At 35.3% G+C, this 19,483-nt stretch overlaps 1 protein-coding gene across 3 annotated transcripts; it reads left to right on the top strand.

Annotated features, from left to right (window-relative positions):
• The first annotated feature begins 1,176 nt into the window (after nucleotides 1–1,176).
• Nucleotides 1,177–18,600, top strand: LOC113722728 (DExH-box ATP-dependent RNA helicase DExH6-like). Of its 3 annotated transcripts, none has more exons than XM_072048290.1 (14): nucleotides 1,177–1,402; nucleotides 4,251–4,341; nucleotides 4,504–4,810; nucleotides 4,938–5,012; nucleotides 5,226–5,273; nucleotides 6,114–6,204; nucleotides 6,314–6,372; nucleotides 9,997–10,158; nucleotides 13,219–13,271; nucleotides 13,496–13,529; nucleotides 13,632–13,721; nucleotides 13,808–14,812; nucleotides 16,566–17,663; nucleotides 17,857–18,410. In XM_072048290.1, exons 1-14 carry the CDS (start codon nucleotides 1,249–1,251, stop codon nucleotides 18,316–18,318), a joined length of 3,729 nt encoding a protein of 1,242 aa, XP_071904391.1. In that variant the 5' UTR covers nucleotides 1,177–1,248; the 3' UTR covers nucleotides 18,319–18,410. The 3 variants fall into 3 exon arrangements, with proteins under 3 accessions (XP_071904391.1, XP_071904389.1, XP_071904390.1); XM_072048288.1 differs by having other exon boundaries at nucleotides 1,179–1,402; nucleotides 5,229–5,273; nucleotides 17,857–18,600; XM_072048289.1 differs by lacking the exon at nucleotides 1,177–1,402 and having other exon boundaries at nucleotides 4,499–4,810.
• Nucleotides 18,601–19,483: the final 883 nt, after the last annotated feature.

The raw sequence follows: 19,483 nt of genomic DNA, 5'->3' as shown, positions 1-19,483 counted from the left end.
GAAGCTCTATATGACAACATTTCGATCGATATTATAGATGAAGTAAGGCATGAAACACAAGTGACTGTTGGATACTTGACACCTATGTGTATTGCTATTGTAAGTGCATTTCTTACCTTTCATGCATTAAACTTTCTAGTTTTTGTACCGACAAATTGTAAACATTTTTTTGACAGTTGCTATATTTGCCATGTTTGGCCTTCTGTTGGACTTTTCAGGGGTTCTCGCCTTTGGATCTTTTATTGTGATTCTGCTTTATCAGATAAGGCAAATTGATGGAATTATCAAAATTTTCTCAATTAACAATTGATGGGATAAGTAGCATAGGAATAGGACCTGTGGTTCTGAGAGAGAGTTGAAATCTTTTTAATATGTTGAATTATCATTTAGACTTTGTCGGTTTTTCTCTTCTTGAAGCTTTTCTATCACCATTTAAAATTCGATGATATTTTTTGATATTTATACGTTCACTAACACCAATAGATTTTGTGTACCTCAACCAATATGTTTTTCGCCTCCTTATTATATAGGTATATCTTTTGGTTTTTATCACCTAATTTTATAGATTTGTTTTTTGACTTTCCTAAGTTGAAGATTGGGGGACCGAAGAAAAAACATGCCATCTAAGATGGCCTGACTTTTTTGGTTTTTTTTGGCACAATCAGTTGTATAATTTTGGGTGAATTCATAATTTGTTTATCGAACCCTAGCGAAGGTAGCAGATGAAGCGATAACAACAAATGAACTTGTAACAAGCCAATATGCAGTGGCAATAGTCACGGCCAAGATTGCTCACTAGAAGGCTAGAAGGCCCCGTACAAAACTTGGATGGAGCTAGGTAAAAAATGCATTATTAGCTTCAATTTTATTTGATACCCTCGCATTACAATCTAAGTTATTAGAAGCAGCTTAAATTTATATAACTATTTTAGTTGAGACTAGGGTGCGCTTGATAAAATTGAAGTATGAATCCCTTGCTATGAATAATCAATTTTTCCTATTACCATTACCCAAACTTCCCTCTCCTAACGTTTCCTGGGAAAAAAAAAGAAAAAAAAAACCCAAACTTCCCTAAAATTTCCACGTAGGGTACTACTATTGATCAGGCCCCATTTCTTAAATGTCGAAGGCCAGCTGCAGCCCATTTGTATTTCTAGCCCATTTACCTTTCTCCCCCAATTAAATCTTAAACTTAAACCCAAGAAAAAAAAAAACAGAAAGGCAAAGAAACAGACAAATTTGAAATTCATGGCAACGAGCGGGGCAGCTACGCCGGCGACATTTTCCGGCAAGAAAAAACAGCGGAAAGGCCGACAGCCACAAGAGAACATAAATGTCTCCGAAGCTAGTCGGATTAACATCTCGCAAATTCTCGAACAGTTTCGCGCTTCCAACGAGCTAGGTAAGATGAAAAGGATTGGCTTTTTAATTTTTTGCAGGTTTTGGTGGATTAGTATTGTTAAGACCTTATGATTTCTTTGCTTTTACTTCTGCTTGATGATTAACCCAATTGAAATGGAGTAAGGTCTTCCTGTAGGAGGAAATATCGTATGAAAATGGGTGTTTTTGAATGGTTTGAGTTGATTATGCGATGGAAAATTAGTGAGAAAGGTGCAGTTGGAGCCCTAATTTATAAAAAGGGTGAAATTCTAGACTGTTTAGTATCTTCGGTACCAGAAACTGAAATTAGAACAACTGCTCTTTTGTAACAAATAGCCTGAAAATTTAGCATATTGATGTGAATCAAGGCCTAATCATGTTATTTTTCCTTTGAAGCTCTTATTACGTAGTATTTGCTAGATTAACTGGAAAATTGTACAATTGACACGCTTGGAGTTGTATTTAATCAAAAGGGTACAATTTTCGAGTATATATTTTAAAAGGCATTTTTACTGATTTGTGTACGAAATGCCGAGTTTCTTTTTTTTTTTTTTCGTTTTTGGCGCACATGCAGTAGTTTTTTGTGTCCTCTCAATTAATAAAGTCGTGACGTGCACATTGATGTAAATCAAGGCCTAATCATGGTCAATTCACCTTTTTTTTTAGTTTGTTAATTACCAAGTATTTCCTAACTAGATTGAAGGGAAAATTATGGAAACGGCACACTTGGTCTTTTATTTTATTTTATTTTTTGTAACAAATGGGGCACAATTTCTGGGTTTATATTTTAAGGGCCATGTGTACTGACTTGTGTACGCAATGTACTTTTTTTTTTTCACAAACATATAGTAGATTGTGCCCTCTCCATTGATGTAAATCAAGGGCTAATCATGTTGACTCACTTCTATTTGTTTTTTAATTTCTAATCACATGGTATTTGCTAATTAGAATAAAAGGAAATCCTATAAATGGCATACTTGTGTCTTTTTTTTTTTTTAAATAAAAAGGGCACAAATGTTACATGTATTTTAAAGAGCATCTGCTCTGATTTATGTATGGCATGTACACTATTTTTGTGCACGCATGTTGTAGTAGATTGTGCCCTTTCACTAATTTTTCCTAGATTAGAGCAAGATTTTATTGTTCCATCTTATGTTTCAACAATTTGAACTTGAGGAATGTGGTGCATGATAATATTGAGAGTTACTTTATGATCCTTGAGCTACTGCATCAAAATGTAATGTATGGTTTTCACTTGGTATATTTGTTTGTTGTCTGTAAGAATGAGCACCTATAGCAGGATAAAGCTTACCACTGTGCAATGTTTTTAGTTACTCTGTCAAATAGGAGAACTGAAGATCTAGCATCAACTACATTTGAGTTAAGCTAGGTTTGTACTGCATATGCGTGGAGAAAGATTTACTCATTTAAGTTCTCAGACGATAGATGCATAGCTTTTTCTCTATGTAATTGATGATTTTTAAGGAAGCACTTGATTTTATGTTTCAAAAGTAAAAACAGATTTGAAGAACATATTGTGGAAAGAATATTTGCTTGTGAACAGTTTCATCATAAATGGTAGATGACTAGACATATGTCTCTGCCATTTGCATATGCTTCCCATGTTCCCATTTTGTGTAGTGCCATTCAGAGAAATAATTTGATGATCCATTAGTTGTTTAGTCAAGTGCGGGGAAAACAAGAGCACCAAGCATATTGAATACTTAAAACTGTTGTCTCATAGATGCTTTACTAAAGGATCCAGAAGATCACATAAATATATGCCACGAATTGAGAGTTCAACTAAGTTGTTTTAGGAAAAATTACCAAGTTCTAGGATGATGTCAAAATGCTAAGACAATTAATGCAGTTACTTTATGTATGTAAGCTAAGCTATGCGGTATTTTGATAACATATTGCTACTTGAAAGTAAATGTCACACACACGCACGTGCGTGCACGTATTACACAAAATAATGATTCATTGGCCAAGGGATGAGCATCTCATGCTCCTGTAATCAGTAAATAAAAGTGAATTGACTGTTTTGCATGCCAATGATCACAACCAGAATGTGCTAGGTCAAATCTAGGCACTGCATCAAGGATGAGCATGTTCTTTAAAGCAAGAAATGGGCACCCCACTAGTGTGTTATTGTAAACTGTGAACTGGACACCTTTCTAGTTATGAATATCTCAAACCTTCTTGTCTGTTAGTATAAAGCCCCACTGTGAACTGGACACCTTTCTATCCACTATAGCTGGTTTGTCCTTTGCAGATTGAGGAACTAAATTTCACTAAATTTCGAGATTTATAATTTACTCAACATTTTCCTACTGCTAGAAAATGGTGTCCCTGTCAATCCTAGATTAAATGAGAAAGTCTATCTTCCTTTATTTTTTAAATATTTTTTTATTTGTTATTTTTTTAGCTTTTTTATTTTTTAAATATGCTGTTTCTGACTCTGGAGCGAAAGGAGCAGATAACTTTGTACCAATCATAGAGAAGGAAGCAAGGAAAACATCTATCAATTTATGAGTAGTCTGTGCATGACCTTGTGATAGTCTAAATATACTTGGTTTGTCAGGCTGTATCTGAACTCAAAAAACATTGCTTTGATATATAATAATCTTTTAACATCAGCAATGATTTTTCATTTGATTGTCAGGTCTGGGTATGAAGTTGATTGAGTAAAAAGTAGAGTTGTAAATTTTGAGTTCATTAGGAGTGGAAACTTGGGGCAGTGGCTTCCATTCCCCCTTTTTTTTTCCTAGTTGTTTTAAGTTAAGTTAAGCTCAAAGCTATGTGCACCTTGTTGATCTGAATATTCACATATGAAATGAAATTCCATTTTCTATGTTTGAATTGTGCAGTGTACACATTTGATGTCAACCTGACAAACCGTGAGCGTGCTGCAGTGCATACATTATGTAGGAAAATGGGTGTGAAGTCCAAAAGTTCTGGGTCAGTATTAGTCATTTACTCCTAGTTATGATTTTGCTGATCTCTTATTATTGTAGACTACAATAGTTGATAATTCACACTTCCATTGAATATTTTGTTTGTTGGTTCAGTTAACTCTTCCTGATTGAAAGGTTTTTACATCAATGAACTTACATAGTGCAGGCGTGGGGATCAGAGGCGAGTTTCTGTTTATAAGACTAAGAAGAAAGTGGATAGCACAAACGAAAACCTTACCTCTTTCACATTTTCAGAAGAGGCTAAAGATATATTACAGGATATGTTTGTGCGCTATCCTCCAGATGATGATGAGATGAGCCAATATATTTCTGGAATGCATAATGAGAAAGCTGATAAGGTACGAGGGAAAAAAGATGACATTTTTAGTAAACCTTTGCTAAGCAAGTCAGAGATTGCCAAAAGGGTTGAAGCACTTAATTCCCGGGCAGAAAAGAACCAAAACCTAAGACAGGTTCTTGATTATTTGTTTATGATTCCCTTACATACTTGTTATCTTGATTGTAATACAAATGAACTTGCAAGGTTTGGTCCTGATAAAACTTCTACATCTTATGCTTTATTCTGATGAATGCTCTCAGATAACTGAAGGAAGGGCCAAGCTTCCAATTGCATCATTTGCAGATATCATTAAATCCACTGTAGAATCTCATCAGGTTTTCTTCTGTCCAATGTGCAATTATCAATATATATACATATATATACACACACACACACACACGTGTACATACAATACACACACACGTATATATATATATGTATTATATAAATGTATATATATGATTCAGATGCTGTTATTTTGTGATTCAGTAAGTGCAGTATTATGTCTACATCTCTTTCTAAGGAGTCTTTTTTGCATGTTTCAAAAGCAGGTGGTTCTTATCTCTGGTGAAACTGGATGTGGAAAAACTACTCAGGTTACTGAATGTTCCTGTCTGTATTTACTGCCTGCATTCTTTCCCAAGGCAGAATGGGATGAAAATCTTCATGTGTGATTCTATATTTTCTGTGTGCACACTGTTTTCAGCATCAATGTGTTCAAGTTCTTTACTCACAACCTTTCTTCTCAAAAAAATTATGCCTCATGGAAACACAAGGGTTGGAGAATGATCTTTCATCTTTTTTAAAGCATATTGTTCTCTATTAAGCAGACTGAAGGCTATCCTCACTGACTTGAACATAATTCAAGAGTACAGCATGGGCCTTTATCTTTCTTTATGTGCATTGGTTTGTCAGATGTCTTTCTTTTCGTCTCTTGGTTGGATTTGGAGGTTGGAATGCAGGAGCAGAGAAAAACAATACACGAAGATCTATTAGGGCCTCTAAATGTAAACATATTTATTTTAGCACACAACAGTGACTTTTAGGGAAACAACATCTTTTGATGTACCAGAATTAGACTTCACCAGTCACCATATGTCTTTTCTTGTTACATGTGAGAACAATAAGGATTGTTGAGTATATTTTAGATGATAACTTGTTGCATTCCTCATTTTCTCTTCCTGATTTTTGATGACAGAAAATAATTTGTAGCATAAATCTAAATTAAGCATTCTCATCCAGAGTTCCCAAGTCACTAGATCTGATGAAGCTGAGTAGCTTCCATAGTCTGGTATATGGTATTATATGCTTGCAGTACCACTTTTATGTCAGTTTTACTGGGACATGCTTTTGGTGGATCACTTCTCGTCATATTATGATTCAGATGATTTGCCTGATGTAGAATCTCATTCTTTGCTTTCCCAAATATGGTATAGGTCCCCCAGTTTCTTTTGGATCATACGTGGAGTAAAGGGGAGACATGTAAAATAGTCTGTACACAGCCACGACGAATTTCTGCTACATCAGGTAAGAGATGTGTTTTTTTTTTTTGCATATGGTAACTTGTACTGAACAAACTATTTTGAAGTTCATTCTTTCTCCACTGGACATGAATGAGTGCATTTTTTGTATGTAGTTGCTGAGAGAATTTCTGCTGAAAGAGGTGAAAATGTTGGAGATACTGTTGGCTACAAGGTACCACTTGTATTCCTTGCTCCTTGCAATCTGAATGAGCTAATGTTGATTGATGGCCAGTTCATTCTCTGCAGAATGTGATTCCACAGAATTTAGTTCAGAACTGATGTCCTGAAATATAGAAAAATTGTTTTCATCTGTACCATGGAAACTTGTAATCGAGAATGATCCAAACAGAAGTATCTGATGCACTTTGGTGCGAAATTTATGACTGTCCTGATTTCAATACAAGTTGGATTTTATTTGACTAAATTGATATCTTGTTCTGATCAAACAACTTTAAGGTTAAAATCTTATGGATTGCTTATATGCCTATTCTACCTACATATGTAGGAGTGCAAATGTATACAAATACGACAAGGTATAAGTAATACAATAAAATATGAGATGCATCCTTTTGTAATAAGGCATATATGTATAAGGTTAGTACTAAAGTACACTGTTTTAGGACCAAATGACTCCTATTTTTTGTATAATTTCCACTTTGAATTAAGTACTCTGATCCTTGCTTGTATAATGGAAGATATAGATTGTTTAGTTTTGTTCCTAGTGCTTAAATTATTTGAAAAAGCTAATAATTCTCCACACATATATCTAAATTGGATAATTTTGTGTAAGCCGAAATTCTGTGGCTTTTGATTGTTTTCTTCACAAGTTTAGCTTATTCTACAGTGGTATTAGGATGAAAGAAGTGGTGAGCTATTGTAAAGGGTTAATGGACTTTCCCTTTTCGTGGAAGGTGGTGGGGGCACTTTGAATTGTAGAGGAAAGCTTTAGGACTGATGTCTTAGAAAATTTGATAGAACATAAGGTTCTTTAATTTCTCAAAAGAAGTCTTAGTGTCATATTGCGACAATGTTTTATTAGTATTATTTCAGGCTGGCTAGGATTTGATGTTACTAAATCTTGTGTTCTGATCTCTAAGGAGAGGAAAAAGAATTTATGCACACTCTTAACACCTGCAATCTAAACTATATGATTTTGATTGTTTTTCCAATTGACTACTTCTAAGTTTTCCTTGTAATTTTATCCACTAAAGCAATAAACTTTACTTTTAAGCTTTTGAATGCCCCTACTATTGTATACATTCTTATGCTTAATCAACTATAACTTCATATAGTTTTTCTCGATGGCCTCATCTGGTCTGCAAGGGTTCTGACCTTGAGAGTCAGAGATGATTTCTGATTTGTATATTCCACTGTGAGGGTATTTTGATTCAGGAAATGGATTTTATTTCCCTAAACTAGGAAAGTGGTGTTACATGCTGGGGAATCCTAGTTTCATGGTTCTATTCTCACCTCTTTCCTTGGAATTTGAAAGAATGTGACTGAAGACACTATTTCACATTATCAATTCCCTTTCACGTCACTGCTTCTGCATTTGTCTCTCTCTTTTATCTTTTGTATTGAAAAAAAAAAATGTTAGTACGCCTCGTGGGTGACATCTAAGGTGAACACATCACATAGAAGTTTCAAGAGTACAGGAAAATACTCCACCGCAAATAAAACAAACTATAACTACTGGAGAAATCTGGATGGGATGCTCAAAACTAGGTGTGCTTAGAATTTAATGCCAAAACCTGAAATGATGCTTTGCCCTACTGATTGAAAATCTGTTGCATGTCTAGTAATGATGACGGGATTAAAACTTAACAATATTGGCCAGAATTCAAGAACTCTTTGTTGTTTCCAGTGGTATATAATAGCCAAACCTCATGAGCTCTATTCTTTCTGAGTGTTACCACAATTTCTTCAGTGTGTTGTTATTTTGCTACTCTTTGATCATTTCCATATTAAATAGATGAAGTTCATTGTGTTGAAAGATTTTGATTTTTTTATTTCAATCAAAATCTACTCTATTCAAGTTGATTTTGTTTAAAAAAGCAATCATCCTCTCGCTGGGGCTTATTTTTTCAGGATATCATTTTTATAATTGAGAATTTGGATGGAAACTTGTATGGGTGGAAACAAATTGCAAGAGTGGCTTTCTACCTTCTTTAAATTTGATGCACAGCCAAAAGGTGCTTGTGCAGCCATTGTAAATTACATTAACCTTTTGAAGTCCAAACCACTTTAGAGTTTTATCAAGTGATTTAAGGCAATATGGATTCTCACATATGAAGGTCCAGCTCTAGTTATTTACTGATCCCAAAATATAGGGTCAAAATCTAGTTGCTCTGCTGCTTTTGTCTACACTTGATGTGAGGGCTTGATATGCTTAGAGGATTATAGTTTTTAATCTTTCCATTGGTAGTGTATAGTTTACAGGAAAATGGAGGTTGATGAGGAACAGTTACTTTCATTGTGTTCTTATGAAAAAGTTGGTGATATACAAACACGTGGTGATGACCAGTAACTCATTTCTTCTATTATTTTTCTTGCCAAATAAATATGTAAAGGGTGTTATTTTCAAGCTCCCTTACTCAAGAGAAGCCCAAAAATATCTTCTGCTTGCTTCTTTTCTTTTTCCACAATATTTTAGTTCTTAATTTGAACTTTTATTAAAACATAGATCATTTACCGAAGATTTCTTTACCATTCTTTTTTTGGTTTTTGAACGAACACTAGAATAATCCAATAATCTTCCGTTGTGATCACGGAAACTTCTTGTATTCATGTTCTGTGGAAGTAAATTCAGAGAAATTGACTTTCTTTTTGTATTCAGGCTAACTAAAAGATGAAAATTATTGACATTAATCCTGCATTTCATACTTTTGAGTTGCTCATGTCCTTGCTAGTATCTCTTGGATGTTCTGCTAGTGTAGTGGTCTTGTAAGTAAAGTAGTGGGAAAAGCACACTGGGTATGCAAAGTAATAAAAACTTAGAAGTTTTGTATAATATAATACAAAAATGGTAGAAGTTAATGGGTCAACAGGGGGAAAGAAAAAGCAGAAGTTATTGGAAGTTTTAGCTTTTCTTTTTGAAAATAAGTTATTGGACGTCAAAATAATAGAAGTTATTAGAAGTTACTAAAATTATTGTTTGTTGTGGTTATATAGCACTAATCCTTACCTATATAAGCGTAAAGATGGAATAACGAAAACTGAGAAAAATTTAACACCAAAATCACCCCTTATGCTTTATATATAGGAAGATATCCTGGGAGAATGGCGAATTGAAAATTGAACTTGTTAAATCAGGTAGCAGCAGATTGGACAAGCTGAATCTAGCAAGCCGACAAAAGGCTAAATCCAGGTCACTTGAGACAAGTTACTCACAGTTTATGAACTGAAAAAGGGCTAGATGAAGTTTGAAGAAACATTCGCTTCTCTGTTGCTTGGTTTACAAAGGTTGATTAATGTTCTGATAGCAACTTGTGTTTTATGATGCTGGATATCATGCTGAAGATGACTACTTGGGCAACAGCTCTCATTCATTTTCAACCTTTTTTGTTCAGTCACAGAATAAATGGCCTAAAAAAGAAAAATCGTTCAACTGAATTAGTCATCAGACTCATTGTACAAATAAAAAGCTAACACTAACTTCTGCAATGATGATGTTCAGCTTTTCTCAGCATATTTAATGCATGTTAATAGTTACTTAGATGTTCCGCTTGTTTCAACTTTATATGTTTTTGTCCCCTGTACATCTTTTAACATCAAGTACATTTCTGGAAAATGCTAGATACGGCTGGAAAGCAAAGGTGGAAGGCATTCATCAGTTTTGTTTTGCACCAATGGCATATTATTGAGGGTTTTAGTTTCCAAAGGAAGCAATAGGATGAGCAAAAATGATTCCAAAAAAGTTGCAAAGGATGAAGCATCTGATATAACTCACATAATCGTGGTTTGTCCTTTTCCAAACTTATTTCCAGACTACATGCTACACTGCGCTGCTTGAAGTCACTTATCAGAATAGAATTTTTTTACACCTGTTTGGAGAAATCTAAGAAAATATCAAAAGCTTTTTATGCCTTCATTCTTGTCATGGTCAACTGTATACCATTCTTCTTAATAGTTGCATCATCTACATTTAGCTGCTATCACCAGAGCTTGTCAAATTTGAAAATTTTGCCTTGGTGAACTTTTCTTTTGTTTTTGATCATCAAGTGCAATAGAAAAGTACATTTAGTACAATTTCCTAACTATCTTAGAGGAAATCTTGTTTGAAACTTTTGCTGGATGCTATGCAACTTATTTTTGATGCATTGGTCATGATTGTTGTTTTGTTTGCTATAGCCCCATAAGAAGGTTTTTTTTTAATTATTATTAAAAATCACCGCATAGCTTAGATACTTTTGCATTCCATGCACCATGTCAGCTATTCATAGCACATAGCACTAAAGTAGTGCACTCTGTAATTTTGGAGATGTTTCATCTACGCATTCAATTATTTCGAGTTTTTAGTCCAATGGGTAATAAACTGGTTGTACATCACCTATTATGTTGCATTATATTGACCTAGAACAATTACCATATAGACAAAAAGAAGATATTCACTGCAGCAAATTGAAGAATAAAAGAGTGTATCTGTCAAATCTTTTCTCCCAGCATCCCTCGTAATTCTTTCCCCAAACCTCAACTTAGGCACACGCTGTGTCTCTCCTTTTCTTCTTCAAACCAAATGTTCTCCTCATGGACAAATAAGAATAATTTGCATTTATGAGGATGCAGCGGAAGAGAATGAAGATGAAGAAGTTAATTGTTATAATTCCAGTTATGATAAAGTTGAAGATGACTTTACACAAGATGGATTAGGTGACTAGTACTCTATTATAAGATGCTGGGTGCATATCTTAATTTCTTTGAATTGACTCTATATCTCCAAAAAAAAAAACTCAAGGGATTCTATATTTATTTGACTTGTGTGGTATTTATTTGTGTGTCTGTCTTATTTTTTGTCTGCTTTTATGATCTAGAACATTGATTACTCTATATTTTTAGACAAGAATATATTGCTTTTTGTTGCAGAATTTCTCTGGAGAAATAATACAGATCTTGCACATTAAACCCAATGGGCACTGTTTGCACTATAATGCACTATGGGCAACTAACAAATTGGGCTTTGCTAGCCATTCAATATTTTGTAAATCCTCTGCAGTGTAACATACTGGAAATTACCTTTCAGCTACAGTCTCCAGCGAAGTGTCCCAATTTAGTCTTTCAAGTTGGAATGTGACTAATAGTTTCTTATCTTTTAAAAGTTTGCCAATTCAGGAGGATTGGTTACGTAGTTTTTTAAGATTTCTTTCCTCCAGTGGGCACTTAAAAATCTAGTGATTATTGAGTGCTTTGATCTGTTGAAATTTAATTGAAAATTTTCCAATGATGAATTGACTAACTTCAAAAAGTTAATGACTACATGCGTCAAAGCACAACCTGAGGAAATTATATCAGCACATGCTCCGACTGTATGGTGCTAAACTTGCAGTGCTTCCACAAAGAATGTGAAGAGTACATACTGATCATTGAAAAGATAGATTTCTATTATGATTCTGCTAATGTTTGAAGCACTAAATGTGAAATTGCTATCTATTTTGAATGTGTATCTGTTTCTATGAAAACTTTGGACAAATATGCATATGACAATAGTTTCTGATGAAGTTACAAACGATGTTGAACCTCTGGCATTATAGCAAGAAGGTGTTAATCAAGTTAACTGGTTACACTTCTAAGCCCTTGCCTGTGGGCAGAATCTGAACTAGCTTTATTCATTTGTAGCAAGAAGTAATTTTGCACGCCAGTGCCATGCATTGATTCATTAAATAGAATTTAATGTTCAACTAAATTTGCTCATTAAATGGGGCTGGACATTTGAAAGTGCACTATGGCCTAGGCCCAGAGATTAGCTCTGTTGTCTTTACATATAGTGCAATGTTGGATGTTGCCTTCTCAATGCATCTATTGATTTTACATCAGATACAATGGAATATTCTTTGCTTTTTGGTTCACATTGGAGGTAGTTATATGATATTTTTTACTCCATTTAACATTGGAAGTTGTTGGTTATTTTGTAATGCTAAGGTTACTTGACAGTTTAACAAGTAACTACTTGTGTTTTAAACTTAATTAGTATAAGAAGCCTCTGCATTATGCTGATTGTTAATCTTTCTAGTTTTAAAGTAAACACATGCAAGAATATCAATTTTTGTCTGTTCCTTTTAGTCTGTTGGATTTGTAAGTTTGCTTTCATATCTTTATATGTTGTATTAGATTATTTGTAATCCAGGGGCTGTTGGCTACAGATTACATACTAATGTTGTTTGGATAGTTGTTGTACACAAAAATTTTTGTAAATTAGACTGGTGTGTATCCTGTTCGCTATAAATGTCGAAAAAGATTTAAATCACATACCATTTTTACCAACTGCTAAAGCGGAGGAGTTTGTTAGGTTTCTTCCGTCTTAGTTCCTTCAAGTCATTGTCATTGGGACTTTATTGTGTGAACTGCTTGTCGGCTCAAAGTTTGAAACCAAATGTTAGGGAATGGTTTTAGTGGGGTTATGGTAAACATGTATGGTCAGCAAGCACAATCATATGACTGATGTTAATTTATGTTTATGATTCTAATGGTTATTTCCTTGGTGTGGTCTCTATCTATATTGACGGTTGACTGACAGGTAGTAATATATACCTCTGGAGCTATTCCATTAGATTTACTTCCATCAGCCAAAAGTAGGATTTCCATTCGCTTTATTGTTAATATAGTTGGGATTCTTATTAATTATTCTTACTTATTGAACATCAGAAAGTGGACCGTTACGCTAGGATATAGTTGCATCAGTGGAGGATGCATCTATAAAAAGTGCATCTATAGGATATGTGTTTATTTGTGTTTTTGAATTGCTCTTTTTATTTTATCACTCTTAAAAATCTGCCCCAGTAACATTGTTGATTTAACATTGTAGGATGAGATTCATGAAAGGGATCGGTATTCTGATTTCATGCTGGCAATTCTCAGGTGCCTTATTGAAGCTAAGATTTTTTATTTGCACTAGTTTTGGTCAAGTCAGAGTTATATTATATACTGATTGAGGGGAATTTCTTCGTAAAATGCTTGACAATTGGCTGATCCAATTCCTCAGCTATTTTGCCAACTGCGCAGAAATCTTTCTTTCTTGTTTTGTTATCATCATTTTTTCTTAGAAATATTATTTGTATTAATTGAATTGTTTTTACCTGCAGAGATATGCTTCCTCTGCACCCTAATCTACGACTGGTCAGTACACATCTTAGTGTCACTTTTTCTTGAATTTAATTCATTCTTTTACCACCTTTCTGCTGCACAAGCTCTCTAAATTGCTTAGTCACTCATTTACAGGTACTGATGAGTGCTACAATTGATGCTGACCGTTTTTCAAAATATTTCGGTGGCTGTCCGATTATCCGAGTTCCAGGGTTTACATATCCTGTAAAATACTTTGATTAGTATTTTAGATTGTTGGCTACTGAAGATTGTCTTGCGCTGTCTGTGACTTTTTAAGACTTTTGTTTCAGGTGAAAATTTTTTATCTGGAGGATGTACTTTCTATTGTGAAGGCAAATGAGAATAACCACCTCAATACTCCTTCAGAAAGTAATACAATTGGGGAATCTGCATTAGCAGAGGAATACAGGATTGCACTTGACGATGCCATTACTTTGGCTCTGTCAAATGATGAGTTAGACACCCTCCGAGATCTAATTTCTTCTGAAGGTTGCCAGAAAATTTTCAACTACCAGCAGTCTTCCTCTGGAGTAACACCATTAATGGTTTTTGCTGGGAAGGGCTGTATAGGTGACATTTGTATGCTTCTCTCTCTGGGTGCTGACTGTCACTTACGGGCCAATGATGGAATGACTGCTCTTGATTGGGCTGAACGTGAGAATCAGGGAGAAACTTCTGAAATAATAAGGCAGCATATGGATAAATCCTTTTCTAACTCTGAGGAGGAGCAACTTTTACTTGATAAATATTTGTCCAGTGTTGACCCTGAACTGATTGATGATGTCCTTATTGAGCAGCTTCTGAAAAGAATATGTCATGACTCACAGGATGGAGCAATTCTTATTTTTCTTCCTGGATGGGATGATATAAATAGAACACGTGAAAGATTACTTTCTGGTCCCTATTTTAGAGACTCTTCTAAGTTTGTAATTATACCTCTGCATTCCATGGTTCCATCTGTGGAGCAAAAGAAGGTATTTAGACGGCCCCCTCCAGGTTGCCGAAAAATTGTTCTGTCAACCAACATAGCTGAGACAGCTCTTACCATTGATGATGTTGTTTATGTTATAGACAGTGGAAGGATGAAAGAAAAGAGTTATGACCCTTATAACAATGTATCAACTCTACAGTCTTCTTGGATATCAAAAGCTAGTGCCAAACAGCGAGAAGGACGTGCAGGTCGTTGTCAACCAGGGATCTGTTATCATCTTTATTCCAAGCTTCGAGGAGTCTCCTTGCCAGATTTCCAGGTTCCTGAGATCAAGAGAATGCCAATTGAAGAACTATGCTTGCAGGTGTGTATATTAATGCACTCAGTATACAAATATAAATTGTGTCAAATGCCAAAAGTTTTTCAAAAAATTTTTACTCATTTGAAGAAAATAGTGAAATAAAATACTCCCTCCATCAGTCCACTCACTCTTATTTTTTACCGTGGAGTGAACACACTTTTTCAGGAAATCCAATCTTATAATTTGTACTGTTAAGTTGTCCCCCATCATTGACTAAAATAAAGCATGACAAATAGTTGTTGTTGAAGTGTTCACTTAGGGTGTGATTGAATTATCATATTAAAACTATTGACCTCTGGGACAGCCCAAACTAGCAAGTGGCTATATAAATGGGACAAAGGCAGTATAAATTGTAAAACTCATATAGCATAGGAACTGCAAAGGGTTATGTTAGTTAGTTGTAAACTTGTTCATCTATTAGTTCGGAGATAATTGGTCCAACACGGGGAAACAATATTTCCCCTGATGTGTAGCCATGTCGACAAGGCTGCCAAGAACCCTTTAAAGCCTTGTGCTTGCAGTATGGCCGCCCTAACCTGATTTTTACCTGAGTTCGAGCCAGCTGTATTTTTTGATTGAGTCCAAACTGAATATATGTTCATTTAAAAATCATAACAATACTCACTTTTTTAGACATAGATTCCCCTCCATTTTTAAATTCTTGTTTATCCATTTTGATTCAAATTGTTAATGTCATTTCTCATCAGTCAAAATTGAGCTCCTCACAAAGAAATATCCTATCATTGGGTCACCATGCATGGTTGAATTTGAAATTGTATGTTAATTTTTGGCCCAAAGAATAGTATCTTATTTTAAATGTACTACAATATCTCTTAAATTGGAGATTACACAAAGAGGGTTATAGGAAGAGATGATTTTAGTCTCAGTTGTACTATATTTATTTCAAATCACAAGCAGAGGGATGTAACCAAGAAATATCCTATCATTGAGTCAGCATGCATGGTTGAATTTGAAATTGTATGCTAATTTGGCCCAAAGAATCAATATCTTACTTTAAATGTTCTACAATATCTCTTAAACTGGAGATCACACAAAGAGGGTTATAGGAAGGGATGATTTTAATCTCAGTTGTACTATATTTGCTTCAAATCATAAATAGAGGGATGTAACAATCATTGAAGGCTAACTTAATTTGTACAGGCATCATGACTCACTTCTCTGAAGCTTAAGTTGATGGCTGTGCTCATAGTTCCTACATTTGCTTTTTTTGTTATAGTTCAACATGCAATTAAATGGAAATGAAGAATAATATGAGTACTTGTGCTGCTCCGATAGAATAATAATCCAGATTAAGGCTTTGATGGATGAAGCTGTGGTGAAATAATTTCTAGAAGGTGAAGGAATATGTTTTACTTACTTTTTCACAAAAGCAAAAGAAAGCAGAAAGTTAATGGGCATATTCAATGATGCCTGAACTGAGATTGAAGTGATTATCGGAAATGGTTATCCATTGGGATATATTGCTATATTGCCTGAGTTCCCATTCATCTTGATCAATCCCAACCAGTTGCTTATGTTTCATGTATTGTGCTATTATTAGCCAATCTATGCATCATAGAATCTGTGGAACCATCATTTTTTATAGCAGTACTCAGATTGATATTGGTAAATTAATGGGAGAAAACTGCTTTCCCACCAAAAGATGTTTAACTGAATAGCATTTAAGCTGATATTACCATCAGATCAATGTTAATAGTAGAGATTGTAATAACTTCAATGTTGTCCTTACTGGCAGGTGAAGCTTATAGATCCAAATTGTAAAATAGAAGATTTTCTGCGAAAGATGCTGGACCCGCCCATTTATGAGACCATAAGAAATGCAATTATTGTTCTCCAAGATATTGGTGCCTTGTCTCTTGATGAGCAACTCACAGAACTTGGAAAGAAGCTGGGGTCTATACCTGTTCATCCTCTGACAAGCAAGATGCTTTTTGTTGCCATATTATTGAACTGTCTTGATCCAGCATTGACTCTAGCTTGTGTTTCTGAATATAGAGAACCATTTACTTTACCAATGCTACCTAATGATAAGAAGAGAGCTGCAGCTGCTAAATCTGAGCTTGCTTCACTATATGGTGGGTTTAGTGATCAATTAGCTGTTGTGGCTGCATTTGATTGCTGGAAGAGTGCAAAAGAAAGAGGTCAAGAATCAAGATTTTGTTCTCAGTATTTTGTCTCTTCAAGCATCATGAATATGATATCAGGAACGCGCAAGCAACTTCAATCTGAATTACTTCGAAATGGTTTTCTACCTGGAGACGATTCTTGTTTAAGTTTAAATGCTCATGACCCAGGAATACTCCATGCTGTTCTTGTAGCTGGTTTATATCCAATGGTTGGGAGATTGCTTTCACCTCCAAAATGTGGAAAGAGATCTGCCATAGAAACTGCAGGTGGTGATAAAGTACGCCTACACCCTCATTCGACTAACTTCAAGCTGTCATTCAAGAAATTCAATAGTCAGCCTCTAATAGCCTATGACGAGATAACTCGAGGAGATTTAGGCTTGCACATACGAAATTGCAGCATTGTTGGGCCATTGCCATTGTTATTGTTAGCTACAGAAATAGTAGTTGCACCTGGAAATGAGAATGCAGATGAGGAGGATGACAATGATGAAAGTGACTATGAAGATATGGATGATGACGCTGATGAAGATGAGACGGAAAATCATGGTGTGTCAGATGTTCACCAAGGAGAGAGAATAATGTCCTCTCCTGATAATACAGTCAAGGTTATTGTTGACCGGTGGCTTCCGTTTGAGTCCAAGGCTCTTGATGTTGCTCAAATTTACTGCTTACGAGAGAGATTATCTGCTGCAATTTTATTCATGGTAATCTCTCTCTCTCTCTCTCTCTCTCTCTCTAAGTGTGGTTGTCTCTTGATTTCTTTCTGACATGAACTGATGGGGATAAATAACTTGCGTGTCTTCTATAAGAGAACTATGTTAGGATGTCAAACTATGTCCAAACTAGCCTTTTAGTAGAATTGGGATCTTGGTCTAATCTTTTGGCTTTATTGCATAGGTGACAAATCCTGGGAAAGTCCTTCCAGAAATGCTTGGGGCCTCCATATATGCAATTGCCTGCATTCTTTCATATGATGGTATGTCTGGGATTTCATTGCCATTGGAAGCTGTTGACATGCTTGCGTCTCTGGTTGATACCACTGTGATTGGTCAGTCGGATCCTGGGAGAAAGAAAAGGGTAGGTCAAAACTCCAGCAGCTTTCTTAGATCGCTCATTTCCCCGGCCAGAAGTCACAATGCTGCTACAAATTCTCAGCAAGTTGGCATTCATGGGTGTTCAGTGTTGAGAAATTGCAATAACCTGTCAAACCATCATCAACAATCTGGATTTACTTCAGCAGGCATAAATGTATGCCAACGGCCTTCATCACAGCTTCCCATGATATCAGGATCAACAGCGTATGATGCAAGAACTTCAAGGGAGGATTACCGTAAGCGGCCACGTGGAAATGTGTCATAAGTATGGTTTTTTTTTCACATTTAACGAAGATATAGGACAGAAGAAAAGATTAAAAAAAAAAACTGATAATGAGGTTTATGTAGTTTGTAAAAGGGTACATGAAGCAAGTGCGACAAATGTTCCGTAAGGCTAGTTCTAGTTTCTTGACGACCAAAAAAGTGATCAGATGTTTAGTATAACTGAACTAATCTCCACTTGAACAAGTGGCAGCATGTACTTTTGTACTATAGATACAGATAAAATGCTTGTTTATAGATGAGAAAGTGCTCTTTGCAGAACAAATTCATGGAACAAGATGTCTGTTGATTTTTTGTGCACAAATGATTGCACAGGCAGCTGATACCGTCTCATCTGTTACAGATTTTGATACGAGTCATCTTCCTGGGTCTGATATTCCAACAACTTATATTTCAGTCACAGCATATACAAACTTTTTCTGAACTTGATTTTGACAAAATCCAACTTGAAATATACCGTGTGGGAAGGCCTCTATAATTTTCCATGTGTAGTCTTCCTGCATCTGGTCCACAGTTTTCTTTTTGAGGTATTTCTAACGCGCACAGTTGTTTCATGATCCTGATGCAACAGCTAAATGTACCTGGAGCTGTGGTGGTCTTTTTTGGACCTACAAAGCATGAGAGTACACAAGGAAATTTAGGAACTGCTGTGTGGTGACATGGATAAATGGTATTTTGACACAGCATATTAATTTTAAGATAAAAATTACACGAATTACGAATCCGCTATTTGCATGGATTTCCAGTCTTAGATGGAAGCAGCCTTGAAGAAAAAAGAAGAAGAAATTCAGAACAATGCAAAATGCTGATCTATAGCCTCTTCTGAGAGCACATTTTGCTGAATCTTCTTGTTGGCAAAATGGAAGCTGCATATTATTAACTTATGAAACCAATGTGTCAACTGTGAATCGCTCCTAAGCAACAGCAAGCATAAACTTTATGCTTCCAATGGTATTTACTCTATCCATTCTCCCATTAATTTCAACAAAACCAGGAAAATCTTGAATTGGAGCTTATGTTTTGGGAAATTTTGGTTTGAAATTCCAATGGACATTAATTTTATCTTCTGTGCAGAAAACTTTTGCACATGGCATCTTTGTTTGGTGATCATCTTCGTGTACACAAGTTCACTTCGTCGTTGAAGGTGT

Source organism: Coffea arabica, chromosome 5e (genome assembly GCF_036785885.1).
Source record: "Coffea arabica cultivar ET-39 chromosome 5e, Coffea Arabica ET-39 HiFi, whole genome shotgun sequence".
In the NCBI taxonomy this organism is placed as follows: Eukaryota; Viridiplantae; Streptophyta; class Magnoliopsida; order Gentianales; family Rubiaceae; genus Coffea; species Coffea arabica.
The sequence above is the reverse complement of the archived record's forward strand: the minus strand, read 5'-3'. Positions and strand labels throughout refer to the sequence as shown.